Genomic DNA, 19,757 nt, shown 5'->3' with positions numbered 1-19,757 from the left:
GACAAAAAAAGTTTTTGTGAAAGAGTTTGGGTGAAAAAAATCACTTCGTACTTCCTCACCTTAACAAATGACTCTGTTTATGCTACCAGTCGTTTCGCTGATGATGCGTGGCAAGGCCGAACGCATAGAACAAGAATTGAACCGACCATCATCATTTTGGGGCGGCTGTGTATTTTACCCCCTCATGCGTGCCGCCCCCCCCCCAGTGTTGCCAGGTCTGCTTATTATAAGCGACTTTGTGCTTGTTTTTCTGTGAAGTTGCTTGTAAATATTGGTGTTTTTTCTGGACTTGTTTCCTGATGTTGTTTAAACCAGTGGTTCTTAAACATTTTCATGGCAAGGACCTAGCTCTGGTCCATAGCCTTAGACCGAGTTCTCCTTCTAAGGCTATGGACCAGAGCTAGCAAGGACCCCCAGATTAATATGTATTTTTCCGGCCTGGACCGCATGGCGTAGCGGTCCAGGCACCTAGGTTCCAAAGTAGCCTGACAGCGCGTTGCGGGTTCGAGTCCCGATCCCGACGGCCTTTGCTGCATGTCACACCCCATCTCTCTCCCCATGTTCTGTCAGACGTACTATCCTATCAATAAAGGAAATATTTTGTGCCAGCCCCCCCCCCCCATGTAAAAACAAACATTCCCAAATTACCAAAAAAGACATTTCAAGAATAAATGTTTTCTCTTTTTGGGGGAAAATAGCAGATCTACAAGCTCACAACGTGTCCCATCGCAACGCGTTGGGTGCTTGTAGATCAGCTTATTTTCAAATAGCCGCATAGCCTGGTCGCTTCTTTTGGGCTTGTTTTCATATAGACCTTATATTTCTCTCGCAAAAATCTGGCAACACTGGTGCGCCCGCCGCCCCCTCACACGCGCGCCGCCCCCATAACCCAGTTTGTCATGTTTCCTTGTCGCAGATTGCACGTCGGCAATTGAGCATTAACCTCTCGCTCAACTCTCATCCCGTCCGCCCCCGCTCTCTCTCCGGCACCCCCCCACCCCCCACCCCCCCCTGAGCCTCCAGGGGGACACGCACACTAATTTAACCCATTAAGACCTGAGAAGATTCTAGAAATGTCTTCTAAATCCTAAAAAAAATTAAAAAAAAAAACCAAATTTTTTTTTTTCTCGATTTTTCAAAAATAGCAGATCTACAAGTTCATAGCGCGGCACTCGGTGCCGCGCTATGAGCTTGTATATCTGCTATTTTTGAATAGCCTAAAGAAATCTAAGTGACACAGATGCGTTCCAGGTATCAATGGGTTAATGGCCGCTCACTTTTATCAGCGTGTAACACTGAACGAACGCAGCGCCGATATGAAGACACCACCCACCCTGTCGTCCCCCCCGTCCCCCCTCCCTCCCCTCCTCCCTCCCACGAACCCTCTCATCCCCATCGCTGTCACACGCTGGCATCTGTCAGAAAGCGGTCCCCCTACGTTTTCTCTAAAAGTGCTGAATATGAATGGTCCGCTGTATGGGGGGCTGATATTCTATTATGTTTTTGCGGGCAGGGTGTCTGTTCTTTATTTATTCTATCGGTTTGTTTTTAACCCTTTGAGACCGGGAACGCATCTGTGTGTCATTTTTTAGATTTCTTTGGGCTATTCAAAAATTGCAGATCTACAAGCTCGTAGCGCCAAGCTTGTAGATCAATTTTTTTTTTGAAAAATCATTCAAATGTGTGCAAATCTTTGAATATATATATTTAAAAAGCGAATATCTTTAACTCAAATCTTTGCTTCTGGGGATTCTACAAATGTCTTCTAAATCCTATTAAAAAAAAAAAAAAACGTGTTGCTATAATATCAGTGGTTTTCAAACCTTTTCCATGTCAAGGACCGCCAAAATGATATGTATTTGTCCGCGGACCCCCATCTCCCAGTTCTAGGGACCCCCAAGAAGCAAAGATTTGAGTTAAAAATGTATATATATATATATATTCAAAGATTTGCACAGATTTTCACGATTTTTTCCCCCAAAAATGTACATGCTCATAGCTTGGCAAATCTTAAAATGACACACAGATGCGTTCCCGGTCTTAATGGGTTAATGAGTGAGAGGTGCACTCACGCGTCGGGCTCCTAAACCTGCCGCATCAGCAGCCATAGGGGACGGTGTTTTTTTTTTTTGTGTTGTTTTTTTTTGCGTGTGTGATCTCATCTCCCGCATCTCATATTCAAGCCCCCCCTCCCCCCTCCCCTCCTCCATCTATCCTCTCTCTCTCTCTCTCTCACACACTCTCTCTCTCTCCCGCTCTCCACCTCTCGAGCTATCCGTCTCCGTCACACGCAGACACACACACTCATACTCTTCCTGTGATAGGACAGCTTGGTGGAGAGAGAGACCACCATGCTGGGTGTAGCAGTGCCCCCCCCCCCCCCGTGTCAATAGAACGACACCACACAACTGTCACTGTGTGTGTGTGGGTGGGGAGGTGGCGGTGGGATTACCTCGTCAGCACTTCAAGCTGCGTGCGACACACACGCACGTACACACACACACACACACACACACACACACACACACACACACACACACACACACACACACACACACACACACACACACACACACACCAGACGTGCACGCGCATCTCTTAAGTGTACAAATCTGTGTGTGTCCAGGCCGCACACCTGCCATTTTTCAATTATCTTTCGTTTTCCTCTTGCTGAGAGCTGCTGTTCCTGTCCAGACTTGTCCTGGTTGGGGGTGGAGGGTGAGGAGGATGATGATTCTGTAGCTGTCAGCTAAGCTAGAAGTGTGTGTGCGCGTGTGTGTGCGCTTGTGTGTGCGTGTGTGTGCGTGTGTGTGTGTGTGTGTGTGCGCGCGTGTGTGTGTGTCACGCACATACACACTCTCACGCACGCACGCATACTCTGCGTTGCCCCGCTTTTCAGGCCCGTACTTGTAGCTTATACTAAAAGAAATGTCCCAGTTCATCCATTTCCTTTATTTCCCAGGTACACATCAGATAAAGCTGTGCATTGAAAAATAACAGCATGGGAAACCAACGGGTTTACCTTTAGCCCATTAAGACCGGGAAACAATCTGTCATATTAAGATTTTAGCAGATCTACAAGCTCATAGCGCGGCACCAAGTGCTTGTATATCTGCTATTTTTTGAAGAAAATCTTGAAAATGTGTGCAAATCTTTGAATACATTTTTAACTCAAAACCTTGCTTCTGGGGGTCCCTGGAACCAAATATTTTCAGATGGGGGTCCGTGGCCAAATATATATCATTTTGGGAGGTCCTTGACATGAAAAAGTTTAAGAACCACTGATATATAGCAACATAAGTAAACCGTTAGGATTTAGAAGACGTTTGTAGAATCCCTAGAAGCAATAAGATTTGAGTTACCAATGTTCACTTCAAAAATTATATATATATTGAAAGATTTTCACTATTTTTGAATAGCCAAAGGAATCTTAAAATGACACAGAGATGCGTTCCCGGTCATAATGGGTTAAGAGAAGGAAAAAAAAGCGAGAGAGAGGAATTAGCTTAAATATTTCCACCTGAGGTATAAGCTCAACCTCTCTTATCACGGAAAGTCCGTTTTAATTTAACAACGACGGCGCGGTTCTCAGGAAGTTGGTGGGTGTTTTCCAGATGTGCCGTACTTTCCCCTCATGGTGCCTGCATGCCGTGTTTCATTATTATTTATCTCAAAGCCTCTTCGGAGGCTTCATTAGCTGCAAGCTGACATCGTGCCGACCGACACACAGCTTAAATTTAGCAGCTTCTTCTTATTTATTCAGAATTGTTGGCCACGTGTCGTCGCCTACAGTGCTTCCCCATCCCCCCCCCCACACCACACAGCAGCGTGTGGAGGCGTGTTACTCACATTCTTTTCACTTTAGTAAACGTATCAATACCACCATTTAGACATATTATTATTATTATTAAGTGGAAGTCCTGTATTCACAATTTATGCTTGAGTAAAAGTACAAAAGTATTGGCATAAAAATGTACTTAAAGTACCAAAAGTAAAAGGACTCTTATGCAGAATGTTCCATTTCAGTTTTCAAAATTGATATTAAAATTGATTGAAAATAGCAGATCTACAAGCTCACAACGACGCGTTGTGACCGTGTATAGGTCGGCTATTTTCAAATAGCCGAAGTATATATAGGGCTGAAGTTGTTAATTGTAATAATAATCAAAAATCTACAAAGTAACCTGTAACTAAAGTTTTCAAATTATTGTAGTGGAGTAAAAGCACAATATTTGCCTTACTTGAGTACATGTACTTAGTTACTTTCCACCACAGCAGCGTGTGGAGTGGTGGAGAGGGACAGTCTGTCTCTGGAGAAAGCGATGGACGTCCCATCGTTCCACCTGTCTGGTGGAGAGGGACAGTCTGGCGAGGGAGATGGACGTCCCTCGGTTCCACCTGTCTGTCCGCGTTGCCGTCAAACCCAGATGCCTGCCCCTCTTCACGTCTCTTTGAAGCTCCTCTGAGCAGACATGGAACAAGTTCCCTTTGAAACCCGTCAGGATTCGGGTTGTGGAGTGTGTGTGTGTGTGTGTGTGTATGTGTGTGTGGGCAGGGTGTGTGTGACACTGTGACTGTGTGTGGGCAGGATGTGTATGACTGTGTGTAGCACTTGCACGAATAGCCGAGGGCTTTCTTTGAAGTCATGGCAGTAAAGCAGTGGTGTTAAGTAACATTACAAGTACATTTACTCAAGTACTTAAGGACAATTTTGAGGTAGGCCTACTTTTACTTTACTGGAGTATTTCCAATTTTCAATACTTTTACTTTTACTCCACTTCATCTCTGAGGAAAATATTGTGCTTTTACTCCACTACAATTATTTGAAAACTTTAGTTACTAGTTACTTTGCAGATATAAATTATTACGTTATAAAACAAACAGGCTATTTGCCGATCTACAAGCTCACAACGCCTCACATCGCGGCGCGTTGTGAGCTTGTAGATATTTTCAAACATTTTAGTACTTTTACTTTTGGTACTTTTTGATACCAATACTTTTGTACTTTGACTCAAGTCAATTTTGAATTCCGGACCTTTACTTGTAACAGAGTACTTCTACACTGCAGTATTCATACTTTTACTTAAGTAAAACATTTGAGTGCTTTTTCTTGAAGTCATGGAAGTAAAGCTGGATTTTCTTTCAGTAAACCCAAATGAACACAACCCCACAAAGACAGTGGTGTACGGTACGTACTCGCGTTGTACTTGTCACACCAGGAAAAGAGTTGCTTTGTCACGTTTGTGTTCGGTTGGAAAGAGTCCGTGCCGTGGAACCGAACCAGCTCATTCCAGCTGTCACAGAAAGACATTTAAGCCTAACATAATCCACCCTTTGTGGATGTGGAGCGTTATAGTGGCACTGCCTGTGCTGTGAGCAAGCAAAAGATGACGTGGATATGGATATAACCTATTATAACCCCCGAGAGATAATATACACGTCATCAGAGGCACACAGAGGAGCACTCATGCTTATTATATTGTTAAGAGTCTGCACAGGGCAATTACACCCAGTCAAAACCACATGAACCCTCACCCTAGCCCTTGAATTGATAAAGTGGGTGTGATGGTTTCATAAATATTTAACCAATGACAAGTATGAACCAACAACGTGTGACTAAATAATGCACCGCATCCATTGGAACACATGTTTCCCTCTTTCTATCAGTGTTGAAAAGTAACTAAGTACTGTACATTTACTTAAGTACAGGTTTGAGGTACTTTTACTTTACTGGAGTATTTCCATTTTTTAATATTTTAATTTTTACTCCACTATATCTCGTAGTCAAATAATATTTGACTACGAGATATAGTGGAGTAAAAATACAGAGTAAAATAAAGTACAATATTATTGCACTTTTTACTCCACTACAATGATTAGAAAACTTTAGTTACTTGGTAGATTTTGATTATTATTACAAAACATACATTTACCACTTTAGCCCTATTTAAACTTTGGCTATTTGAAAATAGCAGATCACAACGCGTTGCGATGCGACGCGTTGTGAGCTTGTAGATCTGCAATTTTCAAAAGATTTGTATACATTGTATACATTTGAAACCTGTGAAATGGGACATTCTGCGTAATGGGTACTTTTACTTTTGGTACTTTAAGTATATTGATGCCAATACTTTTGTACTCTTACTCAAGTAAATTTTGAATTCTGGAATTTACTTCTAACAGAGTGTTTATTTTTATTTTTTCATTTTTTTTATCCCACGATTTTGTAACCCATTTTTTTTCACCCAGTGCCAATTGCCTATGTAATCCTGGGCGCTACTCTCCCTCTGCCAGCCTAGGGAGAGCCTAGAGTCGAGCTCATGCCTCCTTCAATGCATGAGAGCTAGCAAGCCGCTTTGTATCACCTGAGTTTCCCGGGTTAGACGTAGCGCGTGGAAGGAACACGCTATTCCAACCAGTTCCGTTCCCCTCCATCAGGCGCCCCGACTGACCAGGGGGAGGCAGTATAGAGACCAGGATTACTGCATGTTTCTTTGTGAGGGTACCTACCCTAGGGGACACGGGGAGAACATGCAAACTCCACACAGAAAGGCCCTTTCGTAACAGAGTATTTCTACATTGCAGTAATGATACTTTTATTTAGTTTTATAGACATACAAGGTTTCCACCACCCGGCCAGCCGCGTGTTGCTTATTTGTGTCCATTCTGTGGGAGAACATCACACAATGCAGTTCTACACCTAATTATTCTTATCCGTGTTCCAGAGCCCATCAACTGCCATTATCATTTAGCGGCTCATTGGCTTTTGTGAGCAGCCCTGAGTCATGCCTACGGAACCATCGCCAGGCATACAAGCTAGCTCGTTCGCTTTTTATGTTTGTGTGTGAGAGGATTCGCCTCTTGGAAACACACACACACACGCACACACACACACACGCGCACGCGCGCGCACCCACACACACACACACACACACACACACACACACACACACACACACACACACACACACACACACACACACACAACCCGTTGCACCGCGACACAGCTTGTAGAGCTGCTATTTTCAAACATTTCAGTACTTTTACTTTTGGTACTGGTATATTTTGATGCCAATACTTTTGTACTTTTACTCAAGTAACATTTTGAACACTTTTACTTAAGTAGAAAATGTGAGTAGCTTTTTCCACCACTGCACCCACACACACACACACACACACACGCACACGGAAACCCACCACAACAGCCCGAGAACGAATGCACAGCGGCGGTCATTCAGAGGTCAACTATTAGTCAAACCTCGCTGCTGTAGCTCGATAGTAGCTGCCTGTTAGTCGCCTCTTAATTGAAACGGTATAAAAACCTACCGTACGCGCGCGCGCGCGCGCACACACACACACACACACACACACACACACACACACACACACACACACACACACACACACACACACACACACACACACACACACCCACACCCACACCCCCACACCCACACCCACACCCACACCCACACACACTCGCCGCGGCCTCGAATAACCAAGGGAGTTTATTGCACCGTTTCAGTTTTAATGGAATTATTTAAGGGCACAAATTAAAAAAGGGCCAGATACATTTACCTAGTGAAATGGGTTCGGGAGGGGCGGGGGGTTTGGGGGGGAATGAAAAGCCAAATAAAATCAGGGAATAATAATCGAGGCAAAAGGCGGACGACAACACGTGGCCACCTTAATGCAAACCGTTGCTGTCGGGCAGAAAGCTCCTATGTTCATTATTTGGAGTTAGTTCGTAAATGAATGCCCTAGCTACTTCATCATACAAAAGTGTTGCGCATAATTTGTGAAAATAGCCGATCTACAAGCTCACAATGCTATTTTCACTATAATATTTTTTAAATCATTAATAAAAAAGGGAACGGTTTTTGAGACATACATACAGTACAAGGTTTCCACCCGACAGCAAACAAAATGGGAGTTGCTGGGTGAAATTAAGTGAGCCCTGCGGGTGAATGTCTAATCAGTGGTCCTTCTCCCACTTAGTGCGGCGAGAGAGGGGGAAGGCATGGTTTAACATAATAAAACACACATCAGGGTTTTTTCAATTTTGACAAGTATGGGCTGCCTGTGGGCGTGACCGGGCTTAGGGTGAAAGCGAGCGAGAGGATATATCTCGCCTACCATCGCAGCGTGTGTGAGCCTGAATGTGTGTGTAACACGCCGCTAGCACACACACATATAACACGTGCACGCACACATATAACACCCCCGAAGGCCACCCGCGGTTCCACATTAACCACAGCCTGAGCAATCAGAGGTGAGGGAGAGACCACCCGCCGTTCAGCCAATACATGTTCCTCCACCTGTTGCTCAGAGGGAGTGGGGGGGGGGGTGGACGCTGTGTGATGATGTTTCCTCCCCCCCCCCCCCCCCCCGTAAACAAAGTCAACAAATATCCTTAACTAAGTGTATTGCGCTCATGCAGAGAGGGAGAGTGTGAGAAAGAGGGAGAGAGAGCAAGATTAACCCATTAAAACCGGGAAAGCAGGCATAGCGAGCGGTCCAGCCAGGCACCTATAGGCTCAGTGTAGCCTGAGTACTCGCAGGTTCGAGTACCGTTCCCGACGGCCTTTGCTGCATGTCGCTCCCCATGTCTCTCTCTCCCCATTTCCTGTCAGCCTACTGTCCTATAGAATAAAGGCATAAAAAGCCCCCCCAAAAAATCTGTCATTTTCGATTTTAGCTATATGTACTGTAAAGCAGGGGTCTTCGACGTTTTCAAGCCAAGGACCCCCTAGCTGAGAGAGGGATGAAGCAGGGACCCCCTCTATATCGTATCAAATTGTGTTTCAGATTCAAACATTTTTGTTTACGTGGTCTGCTCATTTTTTTTACCTCTTACGCCTCTTTGCCAAAAATAGCAGATCTACAAGCTCACAACGCCTCGCAGCGCGAGGCGTTGTGAGCTTGTAGATCTGCTATTTTTGGCTAAAGTTCTCCTCAGAAAAATGGATGCCAGGTGGTTAAGGTAAAACAAAAAATCATATCACACAAAGATTTGGCGTACCCCCTGTAGTAACTCTGAGGACCCCCTAGGGGTCCCGGACCCCCTGTTGAAGACCCCTGCTGTAAAGCATCATACGTTTTTCAGAAAACTCTTTTAGGATTTAGAACATTGGTTTAGAACAGCGGTTCTCAAAAAATAGTAGATATACAAGCTCACAGCGTGGCACCTTGAAAGTGTTTTTAAAAAATGTCAAATAATTTAGAATTTTTTAACACAAATCTTCTCTTCTGGGGGTCCCTGGCACAAAACATTTTCAGGTGGGGAAGTCTGCGGCCAAATACATATCATTTTGGGAGTCCTTGGCACAAAAACAACAACAACTGATTTAGAAGGCATTTGTAGAATCGGCCCTCAGGTCTCAATGGGTTAACGAAGTGTATTGTGCTCATGCAGAGAGAGAGAGAGAAATTGTGAGAAAGAGAGAAAGATTGAGAGAGAGAGCGGGGAGAGAGAGACAGAGACAGAGAGAGCTGCAGCTACATCAAGCTCTTCAGACGGATGTCATGTTTTGATCAATTATTTGAGATAATCTTTTGGGGCCATAATAATCCCCCCCCCCCCTTGCCCTCCAACCCAATGAATGAAGGGTTGTCTCTTCACTCTCTCTCTCTCTCTCTTCCCACGACCACTGTTTCATGATATCAAGTCAATTAAAGTTCAAATAACACGGCCCCTTGTTAACCCATTCAGTCCGGGAACGCATCTCTGTCATTTTGGCCCGAGTGCCGCACTGTGAGCTTGTAGATCTGTTTTTTTTTTTTAAATCGTGAAAATGTGTGCAAATCTTTAAATATATAATGTTTTTAAAACGCACATTTGTAAAATATGTTGTTCCAGGACCCCCCCCCCCCCCCCCCCGAGGCAAAGATTTGAGTTCCAAATGTTCGCTTTAAAAAAATATATATATAGCGCTATGAGCTTGTAGATCTGCTATTTCTTTAATGGCCTGAAGAAATCTAAAGTGAGAGAGATGCGTTTTTCCGGATTGAAGGGGTTAAATGTTGGAGCAGGCAGTGAAATCATTTGATAACAGTAGTTGCGGTGGTGATTTGTGCACTGTAGGGAATCTCTCATTAGTTTTTATCCCAGTAGTCTGAGAGCCTCTGAAATCTTGATGCCCTTCACCATACAGTGCTCTCCCTCTCTCTCTCTCTCTGGCTCTCTCTCGCTCTCTCTCGCTCTCTCTCGGCCCTGTGATTGCCCCATTAGTGCTTGACTGATGGCTGACCTACAGATGACCATCACATTCTGTGTGTGTGTGTTTGTATTACTATTACTATACTTGCGAGAACCAAATGTCCCCCCACAAGTATATAGTAGAATTTGAGAAATTCCATATTCCTGGTCCTCCTCACAAGAAAAAATATAGTTTTATGGTTCAAAAGGGATTTTATCCGTTAAGCTTACAATTAGGATAAGATTCAGGTCAGGATTAGACATTTAGAGGTTAGGTTTAGGGGTTAGAGTTATAATTATGCTGGATTATGCTTAGTTTCGCGCTGGTGTCGTGCACCGGAGAAAAAAATGCAGATCTACAAGCTCACAACGTGTCACGGATCTGCTATTTTTGGGCTTTGGGCTTACGGTAAAAAAGGCAAAAAATGTCCTCGCAGGGATTTAAGGTTTTGTAGAAGATAGGCAAATAATAAGCATTGTGCTTCAGCCTATACCTTTTTTGATCATTGAATTTGGATTTTGTGTGTGAGTTGGTTGGATATGTACATTTTTTATGATGATTTTTGTTCAGTCCACACAATGGTGTTTTGATTTGTTGTAAATAAAGACCAAAAAGAAACCATTCATTCATTCAAGTATAGTAATACAAACGTGTGTGTCTGTGTCCTGATAGCACAGGAGGACTAGCTTTGGTGTCCCTTTACTCTGGGGGGCGAAGATTTGCTGTAAATAGCCGATTTAATGAAGTACCTTCTACTCTATACAATTAGGGTTCAAGTGATTAAAGTCCAGTTGAAACGGCGTGTCTTGTGAAACAGGATGGCTAAGGCAGGACATAATTAACAATTTGATTGACCGTTGGAAGAAAAAAAAAACTACTGAGGAGAATTACAGTTGAAGATTGATGGATGGGTGGATGTCATGATCATAATTGGTTGGAATTGGTTTGATTCAAGCTTTTACCGGAAGAAAACGTGATTAGGTTTTGATATTATACAAAGAAATTGATTATTTTTGCATACTGTATGTCATTAAATTAGGTGCACAGTATCTGAAGGATTAACCCATTAAGGCCTGAGGCCGATTCTACAAATGTCTTCTAAATCCCAACAGTATTCTGAAAAACGTATGTTTCTATATCAGTGGTGCTCAAACTTTTTCATGTCAAGGACCCCCAAAATGATACGTATTTGGCCGTCGACCCCCATCTCAAAATAGTTTGTTCCAGGGACCCCCAGAAGCAAAGATTTGAGAAGAAAATGTTTGCTTTAAAATAATAAATATTCAAAGATTTGCACACATTTTCACGAAAAAAAAAAAATAGCAGATCTACAAGCTCGTAGCACGCGCTATGAGCTTGTAGATCTGCTATTTTTGAATAGCCAAAGTGTAAAATAATGCTTTTTTAGCTCAAATCAAAAAATGACACAGATGCGTTCCCGGTCTTAATGGGTTAAAAAAGTCTTTTTTTAATTTAATCTTGACTTAAATATAATACTGGGGGCAGCAGTGGCTCAGGGGTAGAGTGGCCGGTAGAGCGGCCGGAGGGGAACCGAGAGGTTCCCAGTTCGATCCCGGGCTCCCTCAGAGTTAGTGTGGAAGTGTCCTTGGGGCAAGACACTGAACCCTACGTTGCCTCCAATGCGTCGGTCGGCGTTAGCTTGCCACCGTTGGTGCGTGAATGTGGGAAAAGTGAGGACGCTGGCGTTGACTGTTCGCCGCTTCACTTCCCAATGTATGAATGAATGAACCATTGTAAAGTGCTTTGAGCACTCGGAAAAGCGCTATAAAAATGCAATACATTATTATGAATTCATTATTAGTCCCTCTCTCCCTTCCTTCTCTCTCCTCCGTATAGAGATGGCCAGCTGGGTCTCCATCCTGCATCTCCTCCTCCTTCTCCTCTGTCTGTCGGCCTCGTCGTCGCGAGCCCAGGAGGAGTTCACCTCCGACACGCCCATCAACAACGTGGTCCAGGACCCTGAGACCGGCCGCATCTACCTGGGCGCGGTCAACGCCGTCCACCAGCTGGGGCCCTCGCTCCGCCGGGAGGCGCGGGCCGAGACGGGGCCCAGGATGGACTCCAGGTCAGTGTTGATTTCGTCGATTAAAACTATGACGAAAAATGTTCGTCGACAACCGTTTTTCACTGACGAAAATTAAATAAAAACTAAGCTGTGATGACTAAATCTAAGACATATATTGACAATTTCGTCAACAAATAAAAACTAGACTAAAATGTTAGGGAAGGACGAGTGGAGAAGAGATCCAGTAGAACTAAAAGACAAGTCATTTTATGTTTGGTTGCGCTCGGGTGTTGCGCTCTGAAGATAGAAGATCTACAAGCTAAAAATGACTAAAATAGAGGCTATGCGCGTGACATCCTCGTACCCGGAAGTTATGCGGGAACGCTTACTGAGTGGCAAAAAAATACTTTCTGGCCTTGACAGCCCAGACATCCAAACAGAAAACAGAAAAGTCCTATCTGATTGTATTAAACGACGTTAAAACTCACCAAGATAGCAGCTGTAGGGAAAGCTTGAATTATCCTCTTTCTTTTTTCAAAGTTTGTGTTTCTTAAAAATCCACCGTAGACATGTTATGGGATACTTTCTGTCAGTAAATTCTGTGCAGGTGATTATTTTTCTAAGTGTCAGAGTTTGGAAGCGCTCGTTTTGAAAAAACGCAACGTCCTGCTGCCTCCTGCATTATGTGCAATTTAGAAACAGGTGGTACGCAGGATTGTTGAGTGATTTCCAACGAGCACTTCCAAACTCCAATGCTCCATGCTGCTCAATGTTTTGCCACTCAGTCTAGATGAGGGGGGTGTGTGTCGGTGGACAAAGTGAAGTGACGCGTGTGCATACTCTCTATATGATTAAAACGAAATGGAATTTTATTCAAAAGACTATGACAAAAACTAAATCAAAATTTGCTGTCAAAATCAACACTGCTCCCTAGGACCTGCACGCCGCCCGTCCAGGCCTGCGCCGACACGCGGCTCATGGAGAACCACAACAAGCTCCTGCTGGTTCACCCGACCAACGGCTCTCTGGTGGTCTGCGGGAGCCTATACCGCGGCATCTGCTCGCTGCTCAACCTGACCGACGTGGAACGGCAGCTCTACTACATGGACAGCAAGGGCGAGAAAACGTACGTGGCCAGCATCGAGGACAGCGTGAATGTGGTGGGAGTCATGTCCACGTTCCAGGTCAGTAGTGGTGTTAAAGTAACTTAAAGGTAGGGTAAGTGATTTTCTTTGGTTAAAATAAGTGTTAAATAGCTCTATATTCTGATAGTACTCATTGCTATAGAGTGTTTGTTCAGTAAAAGGAGTCTCCATGTCTCTCCAGCTCTTTATAAAACAGAAAATGCATTTTCGTTTCAGTTTCAGTTTCATTCCCAATTGTATCCAATTAGGATAGAGAACTCAATCAGGATATAGATTAAACAAGTGAAATTGGAAGTGATGACACTAAGAAATGAGAAATGAACTGGAACACTATAAAAATTAAGCTTAAAAATAGGTACTTTCTCCTGATTGGCTGAGATTTTGACACCTACCGGAAAATGTATTTTCTGTTTATTAAAGAGCTGGAGAGGCGGGGAGACTCCTGTTACTGAACAAACACTCTATAGCAATGATTACTATCAGAATATTGTGCTTTAACCTTTTAACAAAATACTTCTTGTTTTAACCAAAAAATATCACTAACCCTACCTTTAAGTACATTTACTCAAGTAGTGTACTGGGTGTAATTGCCCTGTGCAGACTCTAACAATATAATAAGCATGAGTGCTCCGTGTGCTTCTGATGACGTGTATATTATCTCCAGTGGTGTAAAGTAACTAAGTATATTTACTCAAGTAGTGTACTTTTAAGTACAAATGTTTAGGTACTTTTACTTTACCGGAGTTATTTCCAATTGTCAATACTTTTTACTTCTAACTCCGCTACATCTCAGAGGCAAATGTTGTACTTTTTACTCCACTACAATTGTTTTAACTTTAACTTTAGTTAATAGTTACATTGCGGATATAAATATATTACATTATAAAACATACATTAACCACCTTAGCCCTATTTTATACTTAGGCTATTTGAAAATAGCAGATCTACAAGCTCACAACGCGTCGCGATGTGACGCGTTGTGAGCTTGTAGATCGGCTATTTTCTAACATTTTAGTACTTTTACTTTTGGTACTACATTTTGATACCAATACTTTTGTACTTTCACTCAAGTACACTTTGAATTCCGGACTTTTACTTAGTAACAGAGTAGGCCTACTTCTACATTGCAGTATTGATTATTTTACTTAAGTAAAAAACATTTTGATTACTTTTTCCACCACTGTTCCAAGGTCAAGGACAACGGCCCCCTGCTCAACGTCTTCATGGTGGGGAAGGGCTACGGCAGCATGGACAGCACCAAGCTCATCAGCACGCGCATCCTCCAGGACTTCCGCGACTGGGTGGTGTTCGAGAGCGTGGTGGAGGCGTCCACGGTGCAGACGGCGCCATTCAACCCCAAATACCTGCACGACTTCCGCCACGCCTTCAAGGTAGGCAATCTGGATCACACAAATACAGTGGTGGAAAAAGTACTCAAATTCTTTACTTAAGTAAAAGTACCAATACTGCAATATAAAAATACTCTGTTACAAGTAAAAGTCCAGAATAAAAAAATTACTTGAGTAAAAGTACAAAAGTATTGGCATCAAAATGTACTTAAAGTACCAAAAGTAAAAGTACTAAATATTTGAAAATAGCAGATCTACAAGCTCACAACGCGTCGCATCGCGACGCGTTGTGAGCTTGTAGATCGGCTATTTTCAAATAGCCTAGGTATAAAATAGGTTTAAAGTGGTTAATGTATGTTTCATTATATCATAGTTTATAGCTGAAAAGTAACTAGTAACTAAAGTTTTCAAATAATTGTAGTGGAGTAAAAGTACAATATTTGCCTCTGAGATGTAGTGGAGTAGAAGTAAAAGTATTGGAAATTGGAAATACTCAAGTAAAGTACAAATACCTCAAAATTGTACTTAAGTACAGTACTTAAGTAAATGTACTTAGTTACTTTCCACCACTGCACAAATATACTCTTGTCACAATCACACGCCATGAAGTTCATGGACATTGACGAATACAAGACTGCACTAATTATGTTTAGAGCAAGAAATAGAGAGGGGGGGTTACAATCTGAGACGAGAGCTTAATCTCAAAATACATTGTGTTAGTTCAACATTAACTCTCTGGCTGCCAAGAAGAACGACTTTTCACAAGTATTTGTCTGAATGCCCTGGCTGGCTTTTTTTATTTTTTTTTGGGGGGGGGGGATTTTTTTTTCAGAACCCAAGATATCGTGATCCGATGATTTGCTGCTCCATTCACTTCTTGGTTAACTTATTACTTAAAAAGGCTGTATCTCGGCTCCTGTGTACTTTTTTTTTTACTATGTATTTTTGGCCCAGACAAAGGCAGACAATTAATGTCAACAAGGTCGCGATTTATTTATTTTTTTTATTTTTTTTGACTACTTGAAAAAGGTAAGAAAATTTTAAAATCGCTGGCAGTGGGCAAACGCGGCCAGAAATAAGTCTTGCAGTGAGAGAGTTAAAGTATGTGCATTTCAGTTCATGGAGTGAATTTATGGAATGGACTGAGTGTGGAGGTATAACGAAGTCCAAATATGAATCACTTCAAGAAAGCATATAAAAATATCATATTTAAGAGGTATTTGGATGAGGAGGGGCCGTGTTGACCTATTGAGTCCTGGCATTCCCTGTTGCAATGTGGCCCGTCGTGGGCCCGTTGGATTGACTGTTTTCAGATATAGTAAAATTAACAGTGAAAAAGGGGGGTAGGAGTTTATACGTTTTAGACTTCATCCTACTCCTTTTCGGACATTGTTGTTGTTTTCTTCAGTTTTATATTTTATTTGTCTTTTTTAAACAATGTTCGAAATAAAAATCATTCATTCATTCATTCAAGGATGACGGCTTCGTCTACTTCCTGTTCTCGCGGACGCTCGACGGCTCGGACACCAAGAACCTGACCTTCGTGTCGCGGCTCTGCGAGGGCGACCCCAACTACTACTCGCACACGGAGCTGCTGCTGAAGTGCGGCGGGAACAACCGCTACAACAAGGTGCAGGCGGCGTTCATGGGCTCGCCGGGCAAGGAGCTGGCGCGCACCATGACCGAGTCGACCGCGTACGGCACGGTCATGCACTTTGACAAGGTGCTGTTCGTGGTGGCGAGCTCGGACGAGGACACCGGCGGCGACTCGGCCCTCTGCATGTACCCGCTCAACGCCATCAACGAGCGTCTGGGCGACATCATCAGAGCCTGCTACAGCGACTCGGGACAGATCTCCGGCAAAACCGCCGTGGACAATCCATACTCCTCCAAGACGGACTTCTGCGAGTCCAAACTTGATGTACGGTTCCTGTTCCATTTTTTCAATTTCAATTTACTTCAAATAATAATCTGACATAAAAGAGAGAGTGTGCATTTTAGTTTTTGAGGAATTCCTCTCTGTTTGGTCAATAATAAGACGCATCACCAAACATCTTTGCATCTTAGTTTTTGCTTTGCTCTGTTGAGACGACTGCAGATCTTGTTATCGCTAGGGCTGTCACGATTACACACTTAAGTTGACGATTAATTGTCACACAAATAATTGTTATTAACGATTTATAGGCTTCATAATAAATCATTGCACAGGTCAGATTTGACAAATAACTTAAAGGAGTAGTTCGGCCAAAAAAAATCTTATTTTCTATCAATTACACACCCCACGAAGCCTTGAATTCATGGAGATTCCTTAGGTTTTTTGGGTGAACTACTCCTTTATGTATACAAAGAAATTATTGATTTCTTTACTTATTGTTTTTTTAATTAGCAAAAATTGCTGATCTACAAGCTTACAGCACGTCACGATAGCTGATCTACAAGCTTACAACACGTGTTGTAAGCTTGTAAGCGTGACGTGTTGTAAGCTTGTAGATCAGCTATTTTTGATATTTTTGGGAAAAGTTTGAAAAAGTATGAACATTTTTCAAAGTGGAAACGATTATGATGATTATGGCGATTATGCAAAATAATTGCGATTATCTCAAATAATCGTGATTAGGCGATTATGTAATAATTGTGACAGGCCGAGTTATTGCTTACCCCATCTCTCTCTCTCTCTCTCTCTCTCTCTCTCTCTCTCTCTCTCTGTCTCTGTGTCTCTCTCTCACGTCTCACGTCTTCATGTTGCTCTCTATAGAAGGACATGGTGAACACCTATAAGTGCGGTGCAGACTTCTTGTCGTCCCCGCTGGCCAGCAAGCCAGACTTTGCCCTGACAGCGGAGGCGGTGGTGACCATTAAGGGCCTGCTGACAGCTGTAGCCGTCGCCGTGGAGAATGATCACACCATCGCATTCCTGGGGAACAGCCAGGGAAATGTCTCCAAGGTTCTCTCTCCTTCTCCTCCTCTCCTCTCCTCTCCTCTCCTCTCCTCTCCTCTCCTCTCCTCTCCTCCTCTACACTGTTTCATCATCAAATCACAAACCCAGTGGTGGAAAAACGACTCAAAGTTTTTTACTTAAGTAAAAGTATCAATTCGGCAATGTAGAAATACTCTGCTACAAGTAAAAGTCCGGAATTCAAAATTGACTTGAGTAAAAGCACAAAAGTATTGGTATCAAAATGTACTTAAAGTACCAAAAGTAGAAAGTAATCATTATTCAGAATGTCCCGTTTCACAAGTTTTCAAATGTATAAAAGATTTTGAAAATTGCAAAACTACAAGCTGTATGTCATTAGATAGATAGATAGATTGATACTTTATTAATACCTGAGGGGAAATTCAGATATCCCATAGCTCATACAGGCATACAGCAAGGTTAGTTAAAAACACGTCACAAAAAGAGGTTGGGCACAGGTTAAAACTGAGAGAAGACAAATACAATTAATATATTAATTAATATTGAGTAAGCATAAAATGATTAAAAAGGTGTCACTGGGAATAATAATAATCCCACAAATAACCAATAACCATTAGTCCAGTTCATAGGCCTAGCGGCTGGTCATGGAGTTAAAGAGCCTAATTGCTGTTGGGACAAAAGTGTTCTTAAACTGTTCATTCTTGCAGGGCAACGAACGGAACAGATCCTTACGACTTGCTTTTCCGGCTGGCCAAGATGTTGTGGAGAGGATGACTCACATCTTATTGTGTGAGCATCTCTCCACAACACAACTCCAGTGAGTCCGGCCTCTCACCCGGTACTGAGCCAGCCTTCTTCACCAGCTTGTTCAGCCGCTTAGCATCCTTGTTGATTGTCTAATTGATGTCTTAAGTGTGGCGGCTCAACTATATGCTACACTTCTAGGTTGCCCTTGTTGTGAACTGCTCTCGTCTGATCCACTCTACTCTGCTATCGTCTTATACCAGTGGTGGAAGAAGTACTCACATTTGTTACTTAAGTAAAAGTATCAATACTGCAATGTTTAGAAGTACATTACAAGTAAAAGTCCGGTAAGCTTTGCGATGCGTTGTGAGCTTGTAGATCGGCTATTTTCAAATAGCTAAAGTATATAGGGCTGAAGTGGTTACTGTATGTTTTGTAATAATAATCTAAATCTGCAAAGTAACTAGTAACTAAAGTTTTCAAATAATTGTAGTGGAGTAAAAGTACAATATTTGCCTCTGAGATGTAGTGGAGTAAAAGTAAAGGTATAGAAAATTGGAAGTACTCCAGTAAAGTAAAAAATACCTCAAAATTGTACTTAGTACATTTACACCACTGTCTTATACTCTACTGCAATGTGCATTTGCTGCACTCAATTCAACTTTACTGTACTTTATTCTGATTAACTCCTGGGAAAAAAATATTTTGAAGAAGATAAAGGAGTCCTTGTTTAACCACTTAAATCCTATTAATACCTGTAGTTGACTGGGGTCCCCCAGAGGTCCCCTCCTTTTTTCCCTTCTACACAAAATCGCTTTGACAAAAATAGACATCTAAAAGCTTTCAACTGCTGGTCCATGGACCACTGGGGATCCGTGAAGTTACCGCACGTGGTCCCTGACCATGCAGCATTCAGGAATGTAGGAAAGTGAAGTTTTTTTCTTTTTCCCATTATTTTATTTTATTATAATTATTTTGAATAAACATAGACCACAGCTGTTGGTGTTTGTGCAATCTGGGAACCCAGCGCCAAATGAAAAGGAAAAACAGCGCCCTCTGCTGTTTTGGACTATCTCAGTTGGCTCTGGGAGGAAGTTGCCGTAGCACCCGTGCGCAAGGAAACCAGGGTTTTGGTCTGCCTTCAGCGCATCACTTCCGGTGGTGCGACTATGTTTTCATTCCCACTAACAATATTTCTACACGGAACACTAACACCACTTCTCCCAGAGAACATGGATCGTTTTGGTTATAAGCCCACTTGTTTCTATGATGAAAGAGCAAGTTAAAATGTGAATATCTTTCCGTGGTTTTGTCTGCTCCGCGGACGCTATTGTTAAATTAGTTTCGGTTTGTTTCGAGTGGGGAAGGATCGACGGA

At 42.7% G+C, this 19,757-nt stretch overlaps 1 protein-coding gene across 1 annotated transcript in view; it reads left to right on the top strand.

Moving 5' to 3' along the window:
* The window catches only part of plxnb2b (plexin b2b), a 224,437-nt gene that overhangs the window by 100,749 nt on the left and 103,931 nt on the right, over nucleotides 1–19,757 (top strand). Inside the window, exons 3-7 of the mRNA XM_080437931.1 lie at nucleotides 12,057–12,285; nucleotides 13,160–13,409; nucleotides 14,561–14,761; nucleotides 16,194–16,640; nucleotides 17,475–17,663. Coding sequence (XP_080294057.1) covers nucleotides 12,057–12,285; nucleotides 13,160–13,409; nucleotides 14,561–14,761; nucleotides 16,194–16,640; nucleotides 17,475–17,663 — 1,316 coding nt within the window. The remainder of the gene's footprint in view (nucleotides 1–12,056; nucleotides 12,286–13,159; nucleotides 13,410–14,560; nucleotides 14,762–16,193; nucleotides 16,641–17,474; nucleotides 17,664–19,757) is intronic.

This window comes from Gymnoscopelus braueri, assembly GCF_963280865.1.
Source record: "Gymnoscopelus braueri genome assembly, chromosome: 9".
Taxonomy (NCBI): domain Eukaryota; kingdom Metazoa; phylum Chordata; class Actinopteri; order Myctophiformes; family Myctophidae; genus Gymnoscopelus; species Gymnoscopelus braueri.
The sequence above is the reverse complement of the archived record's forward strand: the minus strand, read 5'-3'. Positions and strand labels throughout refer to the sequence as shown.